At 43.9% G+C, this 24,018-nt stretch overlaps 1 protein-coding gene across 1 annotated transcript in view; it reads left to right on the top strand.

Moving 5' to 3' along the window:
* The window catches only part of tecta (tectorin alpha), a 65,569-nt gene that overhangs the window by 2,889 nt on the left and 38,662 nt on the right, over positions 1 to 24,018 (top strand). Inside the window, exons 2-10 of the mRNA XM_059957058.1 lie at positions 7,442 to 7,506; positions 7,590 to 7,729; positions 8,273 to 8,560; positions 9,094 to 9,231; positions 11,257 to 11,422; positions 11,992 to 12,404; positions 16,118 to 16,688; positions 20,349 to 20,938; positions 22,155 to 22,728. Of these exons, the coding sequence (XP_059813041.1) occupies positions 7,446 to 7,506; positions 7,590 to 7,729; positions 8,273 to 8,560; positions 9,094 to 9,231; positions 11,257 to 11,422; positions 11,992 to 12,404; positions 16,118 to 16,688; positions 20,349 to 20,938; positions 22,155 to 22,728 (2,941 nt within the window). The 5' untranslated portion in view covers positions 7,442 to 7,445. The remainder of the gene's footprint in view (positions 1 to 7,441; positions 7,507 to 7,589; positions 7,730 to 8,272; positions 8,561 to 9,093; positions 9,232 to 11,256; positions 11,423 to 11,991; positions 12,405 to 16,117; positions 16,689 to 20,348; positions 20,939 to 22,154; positions 22,729 to 24,018) is intronic.

Genomic DNA, 24,018 nt, shown 5'->3' with positions numbered 1-24,018 from the left:
AGGTAGTCCATTGTGGATTTTGAGGTGTGTTTAGGATTATTATCCTGTTGTAGAAGCCATCCTCTTTTCATCTTCAGCATTTTTACAGATGGTGTGATGTTTGCTTCCAGAATTTGCTGGTATTTAATTGAATTCATTCTTCCCTCTACTAGAGAAATGTTCCCCATGCCACCGGCTGCAACACAAGCCGAAAGCATGATGGATCCACTCCCGTGCTTAACAGTTGGAGAGGCGTTCTCATGAAATTCTGTACCCTTTTTTCTCCAAACATACCTTTGCTCATTGCGGCCAAAAAGTTCTATTTTAACTTCATCAGGCCACAGGACTTGTTTCCAAAATGCATCAGGCTTGTTTAGATGTTCCTTTGCAAACTTCTGATGCTGAATGTTGTGATGAGGTTTTCTTCTGATGACTCTTCCATGAAGGTCATATTTGTGCAGGTGTCACTGCACAGTAGAACAGTGCACCACCACTTCAGAGTCTGATAAATCTTCCTGAAGGTCTTTTGCAGTCAAACAGGGGTTTTGATTTGCCTTTCTAGCAATCCTATGAGCAGTTCTCTCCAAAAGTTTTCTTGGTCTTCCAGACCTCAACTTGACCTCCACTGTTCCCACTAACTGCCATTTCTTAATTACATTATGGACTGAGGAAACAGCTACCTGAAAACACTTTGCTATCTTCTTATAGCCTTCTCCTGCTTTGTGGGCATCATTTATTTGAATTTTCAGAATGCTAGGCCGCTACTTAGAGGAGCCCATGGCTGCTAATTGTTGGGACAAGGTTTGAGGAGTCAGGGTATTTATAAAGCTTTTATATTTGCATCACCTGGCCTTTCTTGACGATGACTATGAACAAGCCATAGCCCTAACAAGCGAATTAAAGTCTGAGACCTTGATAAAAGTTATCGGAGAGCTCAAATCTCTTGGAGTGCCCAAACTTTTGCATGGTGCTCCTTTTTTTACAAAACAAAAATAATACACTAATCTTGCTTAAAATGTTGAAAAGAATGGTTCATCTTTAACTTTATGACCTTTGGAGATCAGTTCATCTTCTATTCACTTAACCATTCACAGTAACAGAAATGTTGACCAGGAGTGCCCAAACTTTTGCATGCCATTGTATGTAAAAATATCAGTATTTATGGAGCACTAACCTCATTTCTTAGAAAGAATCAGCCATATACCCTGTAATCACTTTCCTTTCCTCCAAATACTATTTCTTGATTGGTTTCGAATATCTGTTTTGTTCTTTTTTTCAAGATTGGTAATTCCACTTCCCAAAAACAAGTTTTGTAAAGCTATTTTTTTCCTACTAAAGTTGTAGTGAAAATAATCTTCATCTCTTCTTTTGTTTATCAACTTAAACTGCTCCTTTCTAGTTGCCAAATCATTCATCAATGGAAATGTATTCCCAGTTGACTTCAAGCAAAATTCCTTAATTTAGATGTGTGCACAAGATCTCCCCCTTAACGTATCCCATCATGAGAATATGACCTGCTATGCTCCAAACATAACATAAAATAATTCAATAGAAGTTTTAATTATTTTATCCAATGGATGGTGCCATTTTAATCTGACTTTATGCATTATCCCTTTAACTTACAGAAGATAAAGTTAACCCTTCACTTTTTGAAGATCCCTGTAGTTGAATCCCTATGTAATTCTAGTCCTGTAAAAAATTTTTTGGCATTTTGTGATCTCCCTTTCTTTGGCCTTCTCTCAAAATACATCACCTCACTATTTCCTTCCAGACAAACATTGCTGTTATCCTCTCTTCTTGATGTTTGCCAACCATTGATTATTGACAGTTTAGTTTATTGTTGTTTTGTTGTTCTCTTCACTTTGGGACAGGCTTACTACATTCAGTCTCCCAGACTTATAACTTCCACTATCAGAAATGTTTGCCAAAACTTAAGTTGGTTCTTACACAATTTCTGCAGTGATTTATGATACAGAGAACATATTATGTTATTTCTGCATCAAGTTCCAAGAGTTTTCAATATTATTTTGTTTAAAACTATTCCACCAGCTCTCCATTCTCACTGTCATAGTCTAGTTTCACTTTTGTGATAATTAAACCAATTAATCATATGGTCACCTCACATTGCTCCATCTCCCCATAGATGTCATCTTTAGCTCAGCCTATCCAATTCCTTTCCCACTTATTTGCTTGAAATTATTTATTTGCCTCTATATGTTTCAATAGTCTTTCTTCATATCTTTCATAACCTTAATTTTATTATTCTGCCAAATAATTTCAGATTTTGCTTTATTTTCTTATGGGTTCCATATCTCCAATTGCCTCTTTATCATCTAATTTGTGTTACATTGCAGGCTTTAAATTTTGATACCTTACTTTTACTTCCTCTCTATTCTGCAGCCAATTTGTCTCCCATTTTAACATTTTAATTAGCTAATATATTTTTCAGGGTGCCCTTTGAATCTTACCTTTGATACATTGCCTTCTTTTATTTCCAAACTGCTGCTTCTAGGGTATTTCTAAGTTACAAATCACTTGCCACAATCAATATCCTCAAATTAAATTCAGCGTTGCATTCTTGGACTAAAGACAATCATATCTGGAAAGAGGTCCAGGACAATACAGAAGCTGTCTGCTTTTTTTGGCTGCTCAAAATCATTTGTCCCAAAAAGCATTTGGATAATTAGAGGTACACAATATGGCTCTGTTATTCCTACAGTTATCCTCTTTCTACTGTCTGGCAATCTGCGATGTGATCCCAATAGAATAAGACTTCCCGATCAGTTTTTGTATCATCCTCAAGGTGACTTTGTCTTCAGGATAGTACAAACTGTAAGGTAGAGAAAGAACAGAGAAGCAGTGTTATAGTTGATTACCTGAGCAAACATTTTTAAATATTTATGTTTTTCCATAATGTATATAATTTGGCCAAACTAAGCTGTTTTAAGAAATATAATTTAAGGTGTTTTAGAAGCTGAATCTGATCTAGAATTTGGAGATTAGCCTCTGGACAAATGAATTGTCCATGGAGATAGTTCAAATGACTGATTAAAATAGAGAAACATTAGAACTAACAAAAGTTACCACCCTGTAGAGATTACTAAAAATTTGGCCAGATTATGGTCTGGAAGGTAGGGTCAATTCTCATTCACTTGAAATGTAATATGCATGGCTCAACTGCTGAATTGGGGTTTATCTTGAATAAATAAACAAACATTTATTTATAACTATATATTTTTTGAAGTAACCATTACTGGAGAGGTCGATATTTAATTCTTATCCCTAAATGCCCTTGAGATGGCTGTAATAAGATGCCTTCTTGAACCATCGAAGTGTTAACGGTTGAACTTGGAACAGGAGAATTCAGTCCAGTCCCATGTGTTTGTCCAAGCAGTGATTCTTGAGAGTGTTTGAAGGGAATTGTAGGAAGCAGAGACCACTTTTGGGGTCTGGATCTAGAGTTTGTAAGCTGAAGTATTTGAGATGAATTGATGTTTGAAATTAAGTTTTTGCTGGCAAAAATATGAGCCTGCAACAGTAGCATAGAAGAAATGGTGAGATTGAAGATAATGATTCTAAGCAATGAGCTGAAAGAAATTGTGCCTCAAAATTAATATTGAACCTCAGGCAAAATCTATGGTCACCTTGAGGTGCCCCATGCATCTTGCTTAGGCCGATTGGAGGTTGGACAAACTTGCAGGGTCAGAGGCTGAGGGAAGACTGAGTTTGTAAAATTATTGAGAAATGTAGATAAAGTGGGCAGACAGAACCTTCATCCCATGATAGAAATATCTACTAGAAAACATGCATTTAAGGGGAGAGGAGATAAGCGAAACAAGCTTTTTACACAAAGAGTCATACATGCCTGGAACAGGCTGTGGGGGATAACGGTGGAGACAGAATGGATAATGGGATTTGAGACCTTTAGACCACATGATCATGCAGGGAATGGAGGAACGTGGATCATAGACGTTACAAAGATGTTGCCTGGATTGGGGAACGTGCCTTATGAGAATAGGTTGCGTAAGCTTGGCTTTTTCTCCTTGGAGCAACAGAGGATGAAAGGTGACCTGATGGAGATGTACAAGATGATGAAAGGCATTGATCATTTGGATAGTCAGAGGCTTTTTTCCAGGGTTCAAATGGCTAACACGAAGGGGCTTAGTTTTAAGGTGCTTGGAAGTAGGTACAAGGAGGATGTCAGAGATAGGTAAGTTGTTCACGCACAGAGTGGTGGAATGCACTGCCAGCGAAGGTGGCAGAGGCAGATTCAGTAGGGTCTTTTAAGAGACTCTTAGATGGTTAGAAAAATAGAGGGCTATGTGGTAGGGAAATTCTAGGCAGTCTCTAGAGTAGGTTACATGGTTGGCACAACATTGTGGGCTGAAGGGCCTGTAATGTGCCGTAGATTTCTATGTTCTATGGTATATATACTGGTAAAAGAGGTTTAGTTTAATATGGTATGGTGTTCAAATACCATGGGCCAGATGACTGTTTCTTTGCTGGCTGTTTTACATTCTACGTCCTAAGCAGCCTCTGACTTTTTTTAAAGAACTCAACATGACATTGGAGCGAGAATGCCTTAAAAAAGGCCAATAGAAACAATAGAAGGACCAAGAGCATCAGTGAGCTATAACTGTTATCACCAACATATCTGTTGAAGGTGATGCTCTGCTAATGAATAATATCACCAAATTGAATCTTTAAATTTGAAGCAATAATTACATGGATGCATGAGACTTAATGTTGAGGTCTGCATATAACTCAAAATGTAGTGTAAAGGAAACCACAGATTTTCAAAGGTTGTGGTCTGGCAAATGGACAGACAGGTGGCAGATATAATTTAACGCAGAGAAGTGTAAGATGAAGAGAGGCAACATAAATAAGAAACACAATTCTACAGGGGGGTAGTTAGCAAGAGTACAGGTGTGTGCTCATCTTTGCAATGGGTGAGCAAACCGAAAAGGTTACTTAAGAGATATGTGGAGCTTTGAGCTTTGTAGTTAAGGATGCAGAGTACAGATATTTTACTAAACCTTGAACAAAATAGAATGGGAAATAGGCTGGAGTATTGTGTCCAGTATGGCACAATGCTTTGGTTGGAAATCAGGCTTCAGAAAAGGGATTCCCCACAGGGGTCCACGGACCCTTCAGTTAATGGTAGGGGTCCATGGCATTAAAAAGTTGGGAACTCCTGCTTTAGAGAAAGTACAGAAGAAATTCACCAAAATCATATCAAAAAGACTTTAGTTACCAGGAGAGAGTGCAAAACCAGCTCATCTAGGAATAATGGGTTGAATGTTATGTCTCCTCTCCCCTCTTGCTGTGAAACGGAGGCACCTCTTTCTTCCTCATTAAGGAAAGAGCCTGTGGTATGTCGAATACCGGGTGAATGAGTAGTCTTTGGGGTACTGCAAGTCTGTGTCTTTGCTGCTGCTTTGCTGCATCAGTGGTGGGTGTTGATGCTTTATTTTGCTGGTGGGGGAGGGGGACCATCGCTTTGCTGCTGCTTACGCGCAGGAGGGAGGAGAGCTGGGGGTGCAGTTTGGGGTTCCAACATTTAACTGTCATTTATTCTTTGGGGGCACTCCTCTGTTTTCATGAATGGTTGTGAAGAAAAATAATTTCCGGATGTATATTGTATACATTTCCTTGACATTAAATGTACCTTTGAAACCTTTGAGTGAACTTTGCCAGGTCATATTACTTCACAAGGTAGAGTAGGATCTTGCAACAGGTAGGATGAAGGTATTGATGGTAATGACAAGATGGAAGTATAATTGATGCATATAGAGCAGGTAAATTGAACTGGGCTCAAGCAAAGGCAATGTCATGTGGCTGGGCACTGGATGAATTATGAGTTTAAGAAACAAAAAGGTACTATGGTCACATTGATAATCTTTGCATTCTGACATTGGGATGATGGGTATAGGATTGGAATATAGTCACATGTTCAGGGATCTCAGTAAAAAAAGGAGTTTGACTGAATGTTACTTGACAAAAAGAGCAGGTGAGAGGGGTGTATTGGAATGGGGAAAGGGAATTTTGGTGCCTGCTCTCAATGTCATCTGGATTAGGAGCTGGAACTGAGCCTGGCTAGAGGGATTTTGTAGTGGAAAGATGCTCCTCAGATCAGAAAGATCACTGGGAAAAGGGAGAGAAGCTAAGGGGAATCTGAGTTTAGAGCTGGTCAAAGAATGATAGAGTTTTAGAGCAATACAGCACAGAAAACAGGCCCTTCAGCAAACTTAGCCCTGTTGCCTAACTGACCTAGTCCCATCTGCATGTGTTTGGTCCATATCCCTCTAAACCTGGGGTCCATGGTAAACCTTGGTTAATGGTAGGGGTCCACAGCAAAAAAAGGTTGGGAACCCCTGGTCTAAACCTTTCCTGTACCATCGTCTTTAAAATATTGTAATTGTATTCATTTCTACCATTTCCTCTAGTAGCTCATTCTAAGTCAGACCATCCTTCATGTGAAAAAGTGGTTCCTTCCCCCCTCCCACCCCAGAGTGCCTTTCATATGTTTCCCTTCTTACTTTGAACCAATAGAATATCCTCTATCAGAATCCCCCACCCTGAGGAAAGAACCTTAGCTATTCACCTCATCCATGCCCCACATGATGTTATAACATCACCTCCAACACACCATTGGAGTAAAGTACTGGCCTACCCAGCCTCTCCTGTCCCAGTAACATACTCATAAATCTTTTTTTTTTGCATCTTCTCGAGTGTACTTAAGTCCAGGGGGACCAGAACTATAGGCAGCTCTCCAAATATGGCCTTAACAATGCCTTGTACAATGTAACATGACGTCCTGACTCCTGTACTTCATCCTGACCAGTGAAGGCAAATGTGTCAAATGCCCTGTTTACCTGTGTTGCTACTTTCAAGGAAAATTATACCTCCACCCCTAGGTCTCTCTGTTCTACAGCGCTCAGCACTCTCCATGGCTCTACCATTTACTGTGTTAGTCCTGCCGTGGTTTGTCTTACCATAACGTAAGATCTTGCATTTATCAGAATTAAAATTCACCTAACATTCCTCAGCCCAGTGGCTTAGTTGATCAAGATTGCTCTAAAATGTTAGGTAATCTTCTAACCATGCCACCTTCATTCTCGGCCAAATTATTAATATAAATGACAAAAACACTGGACCCAGCACCAATTCATACAGCAGGTCTCAGGCCTCCAGTTCCAAAATCAACCCATTATCACCACCCTCTGCCTCCACCTGTCAAGCCAATTTTGTATCCAGCTGGCTAACCCGCGCTGGATCCCATGTGATCTCACCTCAGGACTGGAATACCATTTCCACTTTCATGGCCTCGCTAAAGTCCATATAGACAGCACCTACAGTGTGGAAGGAAAGGACAGGGAGGCCATGGAAGGGATAGCCACTCTGCAGAGTAATTCTTTTAACGGTGAAGCAACCCATAATATCCATCATCTTTCTGTTGCAGGATCATGAGTCCCGGTTCTCTGTTTGTGTGGATTTACAGCGTTTTCGCCGTGGCCTGCAATGGAGGTCAGTGCTTTTGGGAAAGTTGCCCGGTGCTTTGAGCGTTATTGCTCATCCGTTCTTTAACCCCCTCTTTCTCTCTCTTCCAGTGCTGTGCTTAGAGCTGTTGTACCCGTTTGGAAGCAGGAACATGGACAGTGAAACCCCGAAGGTGGATGATGGGGGATCCCCTGAAATCCCTTTGTTAATCACTTTCCCATTTTTTGCTGTGGGACAACGATCGCTGCACGTGAGTAGCTGGGTAATACACCTCTTCCATACCACAGCTAAAATACTGTGTTCCCTTATACATTTGCAAACTACATTTAGGGAGATCTTAATCAAACTCTTTGAGGAATAATCTTTTCTCGGGCTTCCAGCCGGATACAAATATCAATTTTAACTGACGTCTCGCTGACAAACTCCGTCAGCTTCATAAGCGAAGATGCCTGGGCATGTTTAGCCCAGTCTTATTTATACCCCCGTAGTCCGTACCTCCTGATTGGTTAGTCCTCATCCAATCAGGTTTCCGCTGTCCCACCTAGTTTACAATCTTCCTTAGAGCGAGACTTTCATCTTTATTAAAATTCTTTTCCTCTAGTTTTATTTCAATGGCCTCCTTCACCAGGTGGTCCCAAAAGCCACTGGTGCGGCACAAAACTCTTTGTGTTACGCTCTAAGTGTGACAGTGAGCTTAATGGACAGGGGCAGCTGCTTTGAGACCAATAATGTATAACTAAAGTTCATGTGTGAGGAGATGGTATTTTAATGAATACTGTGTTCTTTCCACCAGGTGAATAACAATGGAGTGATATCCTTCAATGTGCAAGTCAGCCAGTTCACTCCCGAGGCTTTCCCACTCTCGGATGGTCGCTCGTTCATTGCTCCTTTCTGGGCCGATGTTCACAATGGGATCAAGGGAAATGTTTATTACAGGGAGAGTGTTGAGCAGAGCATCCTGCAGAGAGCAACCAAGGACATCAGGAAGAACTTTAAGGACCAGTCTTCCTTTTCGGCCACTTGGGTCTTCATCGCCACCTGGGACAAAGTCACTTTCTACGGAGGCAGTTCGACCACACCGGTAACAGCAATTTAGCTGGGCAGAAAATGCTGAGAACATTCACCAGGTCGGACGGACAGATCTCTGGAAAGAAACACAAGAGTTGAGGGTTCACCCCTACCAGAGAGTCCTTGTTTCTCTTTCCTGGCCTGTTGAGTGTGCCCAGCGCTCGCTGGTTTTGTTTCAGAATTCTGGCGCTTTTGTTTCACTTAAGGTGCTCAGACGTAATGTTCATAAACAAAGGAGTTTAGTGTAAACTCCAGCAGTGGAGTTGTTATCCTGAAGTTGGAGGGGTAACCAAGGCGGCAATTACTGTAGGGGTGGGTAACAAATATGAAAGGTTGAATGGTATATCTCCCTCTCCCTCTCCCTCTCCCTCTCCCTCTCCCTCTCCCTCTCCCTCTCCCTCTCCCTCTCCCTCTCCCTCTCCCTCTCCCTCTCCCTCTCCCTCTCCCTCTCCCCCTCCCTCTCCCCCTCCCCCTCTCAAATGAGCCTTTTGCTAAGGCTGGATTTGTGAATTCGACACTTCTAACACTGTAATCCCTGGTAAATAGATGAACACCTTTCAGTGTGTGCTGATCACAGATGAACGAAACTCCTTCGCCATGTTTAACTATGCTGACATTTCCTGGACAACGGGAACTGCAAGTGGAGGCGACCCACTAACTGGAGTTGGTGGTTCTGCAGCACAGGTCAGCTTTCCCAGTTCCCACTTTTAAATTAACATTTAACAATACACTTCAAATGCTGTTGACAAGAAAGTGGTTGCGGGGGTTGAATAAAGTTAAAGAGTCTGAATTCTAACACAAATCTGGAAACCCAAATAAATAGTAGAGTTGAAGAGGTATGTAATTGTTGTTGGTCATCTAAGCTCTTAATGTGTTTAAGTACCAGATAATAAATATGTCCAACATTTAAACCTATTTAATTATAAGGAAGTTGTAATGTGGTTAAGCAGAAAAATAGTTAAGAGATGGAAGATGGTGAGATACTCAGCTGATCAGATAGCATCTACGGAAAATGAGTCAACATTTTCATTAGAAAGGCAACGAAACTGAAATATTAACTCTGTTTCTTCCTCTACATATGCTGCCTGTTCTGCTAAGTATTCAGAACATTTTCTGTTTTTATTTCAGATTGCCAGCATCTACAGTATTTTTATTGTACAGTACAAGTGGTGTTTTTAAGGCAGCCTCAGATCTCTTTAGAACTGGCATGGGGGGGGGGGGATTTCTTCAGAGGATGGTGAATCTATGGATTTCTTTGCCGGTGGGCTGTAGAGGAAGTAATTTAAGCCGAGATTGATAGGCAAGGGGTTTGAGAAAGGGCAGTAGAATGGGTTTGAAAAAATTAACCGCAACTGAATGGTAGTAAGGACTTGCTGGGCCAAGTGGTTTAATCCTGCTCCTATATCGTATGGTCGAGGAGGGGTGTATTCAGTCGAGTTCCCAAATGATCGACATCAGATACCTTCCTCACTTTGATATGTATTAATATTTTGTAAATATTCTGTGCATTGTTCCAAATTTTGTAAACTTCACATATCGTAAATAAACCGGAGAATGTTTCGTGAAACATTGACTGTTGAAACAGACTGGCACACTGATAATTTCTAAATTGGACTGGTGGAAATGATACATTCGAGTTGGAAGAAGGAAAAGGTCAACATATGACTGAAAATATACGTATATTAAAAAGTGATGCAGTAACGGGGAGAGCTAGAGGAGCTGCATTGTTGAGAATGTAGTGTAGTAGTGAGCGATTCCACCGTGGAACGCCGGAGTTCGGAGTTCAATCCCGGTGACTTCTGGAAGGAGTCTTTGTACGTTCCCACCCCCACCCCCGGGTGCTCTGGTTTCCTCCCACGGTCGAAAACAAACGTACCGGTTAGCAGGACATTATAAGTTGTAAATTGGGGGTTGAGGACTTGAAGGGCCTATTCTGCAAATAAACGGATAGATAAGAAAGTGGGTTGTTTTCTCAAAAGGTGTGGGGGCCTTGGCTGACAAATGGAGTTCGAATAATGTCTTCGGTTAGATAGTAGAAGTAGAAGGGGTGTAGTGATTTTTTTTCTGAAAGAGAAGCAGGTAGGTGAACACTGAGGATAAAGCGTGTGGTTCCACTGACCAATATGATTTAAGATGCTATTTGATCGTGGGTTCAGTTTTATGAACAACTTCGATAGAGAAAACGGAACTCAGAGCGACGGGAAAAGATCGATGTTAATTTCCAGACTGAAAATTGGTAAATACTTTAAGGGAAATATTTTCAGGACTATGTGGAAAGAGCAAGTGCAGCGGAACTCGTTGACTGATGCAGTTTGAGGGTTATTTGTAGCGATTTCCTTTCTGCTTTCACTATAAGGAGGTGTGGTGCTGTTGTGGTTTACCGCAGGGCTTCGGGGTTGAAGAATTTGGGAAGTCAGTGGGCAGGATACTAGGGCTGGCTTTATGCAGAGAAGAATGTGTGGCTCTGTAGCGCAATGGACAGCGTGTTGGACTTCTAAAAGTGAACCGTAGAGTTATTCAAAGGTTGCGGGTTCGGGTTCCACCAGAGTCGTCATTTGACATTTTTCATCAACGGGGTGTGCGAAATGTGTAATACTGATTTCTTACTAATTACTTGAAAGCAGCCACGTTACTCAAAGACTATTTCTGGTCGGTCGCTTGTGCCTGCACGATAATAACCATTTTTGTCTTCCTTCCGGCGGTACACAGGCTGGATTCAATGGTGGGGATCTCAGTCATTTTTTCAGCTTGCCAACGTCCAGAACGTCTGAGATGCTGAGTATCGAACAGACCAGTAACGTGAACTTCCCAGGCCGCTGGATCTTTAAGATAGACGGCGAGGAGATTGACCCATCAAGTGGCTGCAGTATGAACGGTAAGGATGGAGATTGCTAACTTGGTGGGACTCGCATTGCCCTTCTAGTGAGGGGCCAGACCAAATATCTGGCGTCCCTCATCAAGCAGATACTGGGGGATTAATACTGGTGGGACTGCTCTGAGAAGCGGCATGGACTCGATAGGCCGAATGGTTTCCATTTTGTAGGAACATATGATAACTAAATAGTAATGAGTAATAGGACCACCAATTACGTCGGGCCTTTGATTATATTCCCACCTTTTGCAAATATTTTTATTAACAAGAAAAGCAATAGTGTCGTGGCGTTTGCGCGCGAAACCATGCTCCAGATTTACTTTCACCGTTGAGCGATGCATGATGTCCGTGGTGAGGTTGCTCCCTAGCCTGGGCGGTTCATTGGGTGAAAATCTACCGGGTGTTACCACGCTCCCCACTGTTTGTGCCGAATCGCGTAACCTTGGAGCAATGTTATCAGAGCCCATTCCACGGAGTCTCCCAGCCCAATTCGCAGTGCACTTACCGACCCAGTGATAGAAGCGGTCTGTTACATTACTGCCTCATTTATGAATGGCTTCCTTCTGTTCCAGGTCAATTTTTCCGCCGCGGGGATGTGTTCTGGATGGATGATAAATGTCAAACGAAATGCCGCTGTCTGGATTTAGGGAACTCTATTCACTGTCAGAACCTGACATGTGGCCGGTTTGAGCAGTGTCACTCGGTGGACGGCGTTTACCGCTGTGTCCCCACTCAGACCGCCTCGTGTGTGGTGTTCGGAGACCCCCACTACCACACCTTCGATGGGTTTCTGTACCACTTCCAGGGGACGTGCACCTATATCCTCTCCAAACCGTGCTGGGAGTTGGAGAATCTGCCCTATTTCAGCATCGAGTCCAAGAACGAGAACCGGGTCGGGACCGCTGTGTCTTGGCTGAGACACATCAAACTGAACGTTTATGCCCACAGCATCGTCATCCCTAGAGGAAAGTCGGGCCAGGTGCTGGTGAGTTCGCCCGTTTTAAAATCGAATCTCAGTAAAAACATGTTGGAAAAGCAGGGAAATGATGAGGTCATCCCGAAAATGCTGAGGAAGAATTAAATACAAGCCGCTGGTAAATTCAGACATTTTCTGTGGAAATAATTATTTTATTCAAGTGAATTTCATCGACACACTTCCGATCCCTGTTAACCATAACCCAAAAACAAAAATTCATGCTGCAGTTGCTGGAAATCTGAAATCCCAGGGGGATACCTCACACTGTTTCTCCATAACCACCACAATTCAATCACGGAAAAAGTTCTTACAAATGTTTGAGAGGAATAAACAGTTGAATGTTTTAGGCCGAATCTTCATGAAAGGTTTTAGCCCAAAGCGCTGATTGTTAATTTCCCTCCATAGATGCTGTCTGACCTGCTCAGCTTCTTTTAGCCTTTTGTGTGTGTTGCTCAGTATTTCAGACATTTTCTGCTGTGATTGATGTGATCTCTATGTAAGTGTAGTGTGATCACGTGGTTGCCTCATTCTACTATATGACTTTCCTTTGGAAGTCGAAATCCTTTCATGTTATTGTTATTAACTCTAAGCGGAAGAGGTTCCCAACCAGGGGCTCAGGAAACCCTTGTTTAAAGGTATTGGTCCATGGTATAAACATCTAGACAAGGCACAGAAGCGATTAGGAAAGCTAATGCAATGTTGGGCTATATAATGCGTTCATTGGAGTTCTAGCGACGTTCTCCTTAAGCCGGATAATGCACTTGTGAGGCCACACCTTGAGTACTGTGTACAGTTTTGGTCTCCATATTTTCTGAGGGATGTAAAGGCACTGGAGAGAGTTCAGAGAAGGCCGACGAGACTCATTTGAGGTCTGCAGGGTATGAGCTACGAAGAAAGAATGAAACAAGTAAATATTTTTAGCCGAGACGTAGCATGAGAGGCGACAATATAGAAGTGTTCAAAATAATTAGCGGTATAAGTAAGGTGGATGCCAGCCACTACTTCAAAACTAATCCATCAACGAGGACACTGGACCACAGGCGGAGACTGGTTAAAGGGAGATTTCAGACGAGCATTTCTTTACAGAGCCAGTTGTGGACACATGGAACAAACTACCTAGTTGTGTAGTTGAAAGTAGTACCTTAGAGACTTTCAAATCTGAACTGGATAGCTATTTCCAATCACTATGTGAATAAGAATTTGGCGAGCTTTGTTGGGCCGAATGGCCTGGTCTTGTTAAAAACTTTCGAATGTTCGAATGGCATAAAAAAGATTGGGAACCCCTGCAGTAGAGAATACTCAGTGGGGAAAGTGAGTTAAACTTTGTGGATCAGTGGTGTATGGCTAGAGGTGTATGTCAATGGTAATATTGATGCAAGGGTAAGAGGATTTGAACAAGTTTTTTCATTCATATGGTTAAATCTGGAATGCACTGCCTGGGAGTTGGTGGCAGGCACTGTACTTAGAAATATTTGAATGAACACTTAAAATGTCACCGCTTAGGAGACTATAGGACAAGTGCTGCAATTGCGATTAATGTAGACACAGAGCTGATGAAGGGGATGGATGGACATAGTTTGCCAAAGGGCTTGTCTCTGTGCTGTACGACTCTTTTAAAAATACACACAAGGCCAATTAGTAAAGTTGAGACTCTTGAAATGGGAAGGTCATGGTCAGTTTGTATGGAAAAAAGTGTTAATGACCAAGAGCAATGATTCGTGGTAAATGGTTGACTTCCAGACGGGAGAGTGATAAGCTGTGGTATTCGCCTGTATGAATGACTTGGATGTAGGAATAGAGCAAGATTTAAAAATCTGCCAGTTTGATTTGGATGGGTGTGTGGCAAACAGTGGCTGTAATTGAGGAAATGTTAGCAGAATGGGCAGACAAGTAACAGATGGAATTTAATACAGAGAGGTGAAAGATGATGCATTTTAGCAGAGGGAATGACAAAGGTAAATACATCTAGAGGCGTACAGGGACAGAGAGACCGAGGGTTCCGGGTTCCCAACCTTCTTTATGCCATGGACCCCGACCATTAACCGGGTGATCCATGAGCCCCAAGTTGAGAACCCCTGGATCCTTAAAGGTGTTAACATGTATTGAGGGTGTTCCTTGGAATTTCTGGCTTCATAAATAGAGGTATTGAACACAAAAGGGGAGGGAGGCTTTATAATGCTCTGGTTAAGCAACAAATGGCTAATCTATCCAAGTTGCCTGTACCTCAGTGTACAGAGTCTGATCTTTTACCATGGGGGCGCCACGGTAGTGTAACGGTTAGCGCAATCCTATTACAGCTCAGGGCGTCGGAGTTTGGTGTTCGATTCCGACGCTGTCTGTAAGAAGTTTGTACTTCCTGTGACCACGTGGGTTTCCTCTGGGTGTTCTGGTTTCCTCCCACAGCCCAGTTGGCAGGTTAATTGGTCATTGTAAATTGCCCAGTGATTAGGCTAGGGTTAAATAGGTGTGCTGCTAGGCAGTGCAGTTTGTTGGGCTGGAAGGGCCTGTTCTGCCCTGTATATCTAAATAAATAAACGTTCTAACATTTTTCTGTTTCTATTTCACATTTCTAACATTTGCAAATTACCCCCATTCCATTTGCATTTAGATCGAGTAACCATATTAGGAAGGACTGAGGGTTGCGGAGGGTAGATTATTCAGCATTGTTCTAGGGATTATGGGCCACATGGCCCAAATCTGCACCTCTATCTTATGGTTTTATGAGGAAAGATATAAATAAAACCGCAGATGCTGTAAGTCTGAAACAAAAAGTGAAAACGCTTGACAACACATTAGCAGGTCAGGCAGCATCTGTTGGAGGAGAAACGTAGTCAATGTTTCAAGACGAAGTCAGACTTCTATTTCTGGGAGATGGGGATGGTGATTAAGGTTCAGATGGAAAGCTGCAGTTATTCCCTATGAAGTAAAAGAAAGAGGGGTTAATGTAAGTATAAAAGATTACAACAGGTTTAGATAAGGTAGACACTAAAAAGCTTCCCATTAACTGATGCTGCAGGCAGTGTTCAATACAGAGTCAAGCAGTTGGGGTTGGAGGGGGGCAAGAGATACAGGGAGGTGGAAAGAACAGTCCTTTTAAAAAGGTAATAACCCAGAACTTCCTGCCCAGAAGGGGTGGTGGCAGAGGGTTTACGATTTGAGAAGAAGAAAAAATACACAGGAATATGAAGGGAATTAACTTGCAGGGCTGTGAGAATAGACTAGGGAGAATAGAACCGGATGGTTTGTACAGAAAGCTGGCACGAAATGGATAGGCTGAACAGTCGTCTTTCACTTGGCATGCCTGTCTTTGGTAAGGGTATTGAGTACAGAAGTTGAGTACAGAGTAGAAAGTTGTTGACGTGAAGTCCTTGAGACCTGGGGGAAAGCTCGTCGTCCAAGGGCATAAACAGGCACTTGGCCCATCGTGTCCATGCCAACCATCAAGTATCCGTTATTTACTTGTGGAAAAACACCAATTTACATGGATTTGAAGTGCTCTACCTCCTGGCAATGTGCAGGGCGGAACCACCCACCCAGACGCATATGAATATGAACATAAAGAATATGTTAACTTCCTAATTGGGGCAGGAATGTGGTGTGTTCCTGGGTGACCGGGAGCTGAGTTGGCATGCTTGGGAAAGGTGGAAGAGACGAGGCTGATTTCATTGGGAGAGGTGGTCGGAAATTCACATAGGGATAACCTTCTGGTCGCTGTGCCACAGGTGGATGGTCTGGTCGCTAAGTTGCCGGTGCATCTGGAGATGGGGGCAATTAAAGTTTATCAGAGCGGGGTGGCCACGGCAGTGGAGACCGATTTTGGTTTGCTGCTCACCTTCGACGGCGAACATTACGCCTCCATCTCGCTGCCCAGCTCCTACCTCAACAACACGTGTGGTCTCTGCGGAAACTTCAACAACAACCCGGCCGACGACAACCTGCTGCCCGAAGGAGGCCCTTCCGACTCGCTCGTTGAGCTGGGCGCCGGCTGGAGTGCCGCTGACCCGGACTGGAACTGTCAGCACGATTGCGGGGACAACTGCAGCGTGTGTGACCCGCACACCGAATCCTTCTACTACAGACCCGATTACTGCGGCATCATGAACAAAACGGACGGGCCGTTCCGGGACTGTCGCACGCTGGTTGATCCTACCAGCTTCGTGGTCAGTTGCGTGTACGACATGTGCGCGAACCGGGACAACATCACCACTCTCTGCCAGGCTATTCAGGCTTACGCGCTCAGCTGCCAAGCTGTGGGAATCACCATTGGACCCTGGCGTTCCCGCACCTTCTGCGGTAAGGGCGCGATTCGCGCGTGGAACATTCTGGCCAGTGTCTATCGCTTTCCCTTTGTTAGAGTCATAGGCATTTCAATTCAACGGTTCCATATCCAAGCTCGTCCCATTTACCCCAGTTTACTTTCCTATCCATGTCCCTGTCCAAATGTCTTTCGAATGTCAGAGTCAGACAGCACAAAAACAAGCCCTTCGGCCCAATTAGTCCATGCCAACCAGGATGCCCTAGTCCCATTTGCCAGCGTTTGGCCCATTGCCTTCTAAACCTTTCTAATCCATGTACCTGCCCAATGTCTTTTAATGGTTGTTATTGGCCTTGCCTCGACCACTTCCTCTGGTAGCTGATTCCATATTACACTTTGTGTAAAAAGAAAAGTTGTCCCTTAAGTTCCTGTTAAATCTTTCCCTTTTTACCTTAAACCTATCTCTGTTAGCGATGGGGTGGCGCGGTAGCGTAGTGGTCAGCGCTTTACAATGCAGGCGTCCCGGGTTTAACTCCCGCCGCTGCCTGGAATAAGTTTGTACGTTCTCCCTGTGACTGCGTGGGTTTCCTCCGGGTGCTCAGGTTCCCTCTCATAGGCCAAAGACCTACCGATTGGTAGGTTAATTGGTCACAGTAAATTGTGATTGGGTTTGGATTAAATTGGGGGATTGTGGCAGGGTGGCTGAGAAAAAGACTGAGTGCATTCACACTTTCCATGTCTCAATGAGATCCCCTCTCAGCCTTCTACCTTCGAAGGAATAAAGTCCTAGCTCCGTCAACCTTTCCCTGTAACACAGTCCCTCAAGTCCTGGAGCATCCTTGAGAATCTTTTCTGCACTCTTTCCAGTGTAATAACACCTTTCCTAGAGCAGGGCAACCAAAACTGAACACAGTACTCCAGCATCCTGTCCAACCACACCATGACCTCCAGTCCTGAAGGAAGCTCTCAGCCTGACACAGCGACTGTTTATGCATTTCCATTGATGCTGCCTGACCTGCTGAGTTCCTCTAGCGTTTTGTATGTGTTGCTTTGGATTTCCAGCATCTACAGACTTTCTCTGTTGACAGTTTATACTCAATGTCCTGACTTATGAAGACCAATATGCCAAAATCCTTCTTCACCCCCCCCCCCCCATCTACTTGTGACTCTACTTCCAGCAAATTGTGATCCTCTGTTCTACAATGCTGCCCAGGATCCTGCTGTTCACTGTGAAAGACCTACCTGTATATCACTCTCAAATTGCAAACCTCAAATTTATCCAAATTAAACTCAATTTGCCAATCCCAGCCAACAAGATCTCCCTGTAATTGTCTGAATACCTTACTGAGAAGCGACTGAAGAACCCACTGGCCATTGTTGGAGATTTGGGCAAAACACAAACTAGCATCGAAATGAATATCATTGTAAAATAAAGGAAGGACTTCATCTGGATACAACCAGTTGTGATGAAGGGACTCGACTATCCGTACCCCTCCACAGAAATTGCCTGACCCACTGAATTCCTCCAGAAGTTCATGTTTTTGGTGCTGAAGTAGACCGTGAACACAGGGGAAACGTGTGAACTCTCAGTAGGAATCTATCAGAGTTGTTCTAACATTAATTCACTTTTCCAAAAAATTGAGTTAATATTTTCTCACTTCCAGACTTACTCTTTCATCTTTGATTTCCAATTTTCTTTATCTTTTTATAGCAGGGGGCTTTTTTTGTTTCATAAAACCAATGGATTGTGCAGATGCTGGAAATCTCAAACAACGCACACAAAATGCTGGTAAAACTCAGCAAGTCTGGCGGCATCTATGAAGGGGAATAAACAGTCAGTGAACCTAGACTTTTCATCAGGACTGGAAAAGAAGGGGGCAGAAGCCAGAATAAGAAGGTTGGAGGGAGGAGGAGTACAAGCTGGCAGGTAATAGGTGAGACCAGATGAGGGAGAAGGTGGGTGGTTGGGGGGAGGGAATGAGGTAAGAAGCTGGGAATGAAAAGGTGGAAGAGTTCAGGGCTGAAGGAGGAGGGATCTAATGTGAAATGACAGTGGACTGTGAAGAACGGGAAGGCAGAGGGAAGCCAGAGAGACATGAAGGGTAGTGAGAGGGTAATCAGAATGGGAAATGGAAAAAAGAGGAGGGAGGGGAAGAAATTACCTGATGTTGGCGAAATTAATGCTCCTTCCATCAGTTTGTAGGCTACCCAGACGGAATATAGATATTGCTCATGCCATCAGGCTGGAGGCTACTATCATGGCCTCCTCTAAGGCCAAACACAGGTTGGAGGAGCAACACCTCATAGTTGTCTGGGTAGCCTCCAACCTGATGACATGAACATCAATTTACCCAAATTCTGGTAATTTCAACCCCTTCCCTCATTCTCTCCTCCCATTCTGGTCACCTTCTCAATAATTATCTTCTCATCTGCCAATCACTCCCCTGTTTCCCTTACTCCTTCCCTTTCTTCCATAGCCCATTGTCCTATTAGATTCCTTCTTCAGCTATTTACCTCTTCCACTTCTCCTCTTCCAGCTTCACTCCCTCCCCCACCTTCTCCCCTCACCTGGTCTCATCTCTCAGTTGCCTCATTTCCCTCCCCCACCTTACTATAATGTCTTCTGCCTCCTCCCTTTCCAATCCCGAAGTACAGTCTCGGCACGAAACGTCGACTGTTTATTCCTCTCCACAGATGCTGCCTGACTTGCAAAGTGTGTTGTTTTTCTTTTGTTTCGCCTCCTCGGGCCTCGTCCTTCAATAAAACAGTAGAGGGACAGGCCTTTCGTCCACGGTGATATGTTGGTGCTGCTCCCTGCACTCGAATTTGTTATATTTAATACCATTTCCCACCCTGCTCTTACAGATTCTTCTCTCTGCCTCTTCCCTTTTCTGGATCTCCCTGACGAAATTACGGGCGACATAGCAGCTAGAAACGCCCGGAGGCTCCCACATCCTCTCCTCTACCCTGGCTTCTGTACTCCATCCTATCGTCCACGCTCCCCCAGCTCCATCATACTTACTCCAACGACGGGACCTTCCACACAACTGTCTCTCGTCCTGAACCAAGAACCCCCCCACACCCAACTACAACTACAGAGCTCCTGAAACACATCGTGTTACCCCACACCGATTCACTCATCCACTTTCCTCTCGGTCAGAGCAAGGATCGGATCTTCTGTTTCTTGCCTTCCACCCCAACAGTTGCCATGCTTAATAGATAATCTTTCCTAATATATGCCCCTTCAATGAGAACCCACTACCTTGCTTTCTCTCCTCACCCCGCTACCTATCAGCATCTCGAAGGGATCACCCGCTTCACGAAGCACTTCTGTTCATACTGCTCTTGCACATGCAAAGGGGTCATGAAGCCTGTAGACTCGAGGGGTGGCGCCAGGAAACCGTAAACACTCTGTGTAAAGGGCCACGCCCCGGGAAGAAGAAAGTGGGGAGGAAGGTCGATCACTGACAGTGCAGGCAAGCCTCTGCGGCTGCCCGTCATTTCACGCCCACAGTCACGAGACTCGCGCAGCGGTGTGGCCATTGTCTAAACTTTTCTAAGCATACCTGCGATTGATCCAGCGATATGTCGGTACTCCGCGTGGCCCCTCGATTGGCCGCAAGATGCGGTGTTTAACCCGGGACAGCTGGGTTCTGGTGTATTATTGAATAATCATTGTAATCGCGTCTGTCCTTTAGCTTTGCCCTGTCCGGAGAGGAGCCACTATGAGGTGTGTACCAGCAGTTGTCCAGCCACCTGCACTGACTTGATTTCGCCCTTGTACTGCAACCGGCCCTGTACCGAGGGCTGTCAGTGTGACGAGGACTATGTACTGAGTGGAAATAGCTGTGTCCCGTTGGAGGAGTGCGGCTGTGAGTTCCAGGGGCGCTACCATTCGTCCCAAGCAAAGTTCTGGGCAGCGGACGACTGTTCTGTGCGCTGCCTGTGTCAGGGCCACGGAGAAGTTCTGTGTATGAACGAGACTTGTTTGGAGGGGGAATTCTGCCTCGTAGAACACGGGGTTCTCGGCTGTTATCCCAAGCGAGCTGCAGTGTGCACTATCTCACGTAGTAATGGACTTCAAACTTTCGATGGCGCTTCCTTTGATTTCCGTGATGAATATGCTTACACATTGCTCAAAATCTGCGGATCGAACAATTACAATCTGTCTCATTTTGAAATTAAACTCGGAAGAAAGAAAATGATGAACGCTTCTTGGATAAAATCACTGACTGTAAAATTTCCTGACTATGAAATAAAAATGGAAGGCAGCGACAACGTTATCAAGGTAAGAAATATTGCATAATTATTATGATAACATTCTGATATCCCGATTTCTCTCACAATAACAATCTTCCTAATCCAGGATAATAAAAACCGTCTCATCACTTCATAAATATACTAATATACTCCACGTTCTCACAGTAAGAGTCTCTTACTTTATTTTTACCATTTGTAACGGGCTCTGATTTAGCTCACTGTACACGGAAATAACTTTAAACCGCGTATCTCTCGCGGGTGCACCGTACACAATCTAATACTGTCCTCTTCCTCGCGGAGCGAAGCTATAACTCCCAATGTAACAGTTACTCGGTGATGAAACCACTGTATTCATGACAAGTTTCCTAGTAAAATTCACAATACGCCACGGCTGCGGAAAAGTTGGCGTGACGCTATTACAGCTCGGGGCATTTCGGAATTCAATTCCGGCACCTCCTGTGATGAGTTCGTATGTTCTCCCCGTGAACCACGTGAGTTGCCTCCAGGTGCTCCGGTTTCCCCTCATAGTCGTGAATTGTACTTTGATTAGGCTGCGGATCTTGTTCCGCGCTCTATCGATAAGTAATTAAATAAAACTCTCTTGACACATCAAGCTGAAATTCTGAAATGTTTCGAGGGAATGTCTGAATCCTATTGGGGTGTTAAAGTACACCGTTCAAGATGTACAAATGTGTCCAGTGAAACAGAAAGGGTAGATCAAAATGATACATCGAGGTACGGGGTAGTTTGTTGGATGGGCACTATCAGACTTGACAGTGTTAGAATAAGATACAGACTGACCTGAATCCTTCAATGAAGATGTGTCAGAACATTACACCGACATCTTTATCATGATATACTGCAGCAATGAGACTACAGGAATGTTACAGTAAGGTCTAGTTATATCAAAATGTTACATTAAGGCAGGGGTTCCCAATTTGGGATCCCTTGCTTAATGGTATTGATCCATGGCATAAAAAAGGTTGGTTCCTGTATTACGGGGGTTTGAGATTGTTAGAGAGCCGGGGTGGATGGAACTGGAAGGTAAATATTCAGCAATCAATGACATATTGAGGATTCAATGCCTAAGTAGGGGCTATAAGAGTAAAGAGTATATCCAAATAGTATACAGAACTTGATTGAATAGTCAATGTGAGTTTAGGTCCAGACAGTTTTGGTCTGTTCATCAAGAATACTTCCTCTATATCTTGTTATTGGCAAGTAACTCGTATTTGTCCTGCCAGGTGAACGCTTTTGCAATTTCCTTGCCCTTTATACATTCGTCTGGAAAACTTAAAATCTACAGGGCTGGGAATGACACCATGGTGGAATTGGACAACAGTTTCCAAATCTTGTACTCGAGTGAGGATCGAATAAATGTAACGCTCTCCACTGCTTATTACAACAACACCTGTGGGCTCTGTGGATATTTCAACGGGAATCCCACTGACGACTTTCGAAAAACCAATGGGAAAGTGACGGAAAACACTGCGGAGTTTGTGGATAATTGGAAGACGTTTGCTGATGACATGACATGTAATGGGCAATGTGAAGAGCTTTATACTGTGTGCACAAATGAGGATTTAATTCTGTATCAAGGAATCTCGCTGTGTGGGATAATCCATGATCCCAATAACAGTTCGTTCCTCAATTGCCATGAAGTTGTCAATCCGTCGCCCTTCTTCCGAAGTTGCCTCTATACCATGTGTTTAAATGGTGGGAACATATCTGCTCTTTGCAGCTCCCTCCAGGCTTATGCAGACGCCTGCACCGGTGCTGAGGTCATGCTGGCAAACTGGAGAAGCAGCACTTTTTGCCGTAAGTTGTTCAGAGGAAATGCGTTCCATCCAGTACCTAATCCCTGTATCATTGTACCATCCTGTTTCCAGTGTTTGCATTGTTTACGTCCCATAGCCAGGTTCAGATATCAATATACCATCTGGTGCCTGGGCTCTGGTATACATCCTATAATAACAGCATACACCCATTATAGGGGTTGGCTCTGGACCCAAAGTATAATATCTGATACCCTGAGTCTGTAGCCTCATACCATGCGATGCCCATTTTGATAGCATTGTACAACCCCGTGCCCTGTGACAGTAATGTTTTATCATTACAAGTGCACTGGCATTCATATTGCCCCCTTTAGTACTCCGTGAGTGCAATATTTTATCATCCTGGAGCTAGTCCAAGTAACAAAGTTCAGTCCATTACATAATATCTGCAATTGTGATCATGCTTCCTCTCTTGTCTGTGCAGTTCCAACCTCTAGTCCTGCCTTCAATACAATTTCTGGCCTTGTAGCTAGTGTAGCTTGTAGCAGTCTGTTCTTCATGTGAGATGTGGGAACTCTAGACCTCGAGACTCCCTGATAACTACATCTGCAGATGGTGCATTGAACTGCAGCTCCTTGAACACTGTGTTAAGGATCTGGGGCAACAGCTCGATGACCTTCGGCTCATACAGGAGAATGAAAAGGTGGTAGATAGGAGTTACAGGTAGGTGGTTACCCCTAACTTGCAGGAGGCAGGTAGCTGAGCGACTGGAGAAGGAAAGGGAATAGGCAACCAGAGCAGAGTACCCCGGTGTCCGTTCCTCAATAATAAGTATACTGCTCTGGATAACATTGGGAGCGGATCAACCTACCAGTGGGAAGTTGCAGCAACCAGGTCTCTGGCACTGAATCTAGCTCTTTGGCTCAGAAGGGAAGGGTGAGAAGAGGTGTAAAGTAGTGACAGGGGATTCCATAGTTAGAGGAGCAGGCAGGAGATTCCATAGATGTTAAAGAGACACCCATGTGGTATGTTGTCTCCCAGGTGCCAGGATCAGGGATGTCTCCGATCGAATCCACAGCATTCTAAAGGGGCAGTGTGAACAGCCGGAAGTCATGGTACATATTGGTACCAACCACATAGGTAGGGAACAGGATGAGGTCCTGAAGAGAGAACATGAGTTATCTGTAGGCAGAAATCTGAAAAGCAGGACCTCCAGTGTAGTAATCTCTGGATTGCTGCCTGTACCATCCACCAGTGAGGGTAAGAATAGGATAGTTTTACAGATGAATGTGTGGCTGAGGAAATGGTGCAGGGGGGGCAGGATGTCAGATTT

Source organism: Hypanus sabinus, chromosome X2 (assembly GCF_030144855.1).
Source record: "Hypanus sabinus isolate sHypSab1 chromosome X2, sHypSab1.hap1, whole genome shotgun sequence".
NCBI classification, from domain to species: Eukaryota; Metazoa; Chordata; class Chondrichthyes; order Myliobatiformes; family Dasyatidae; genus Hypanus; species Hypanus sabinus.
Note: the sequence above shows the minus strand (reverse complement) of the source record. Positions and strands in the feature narration are given on the sequence as shown.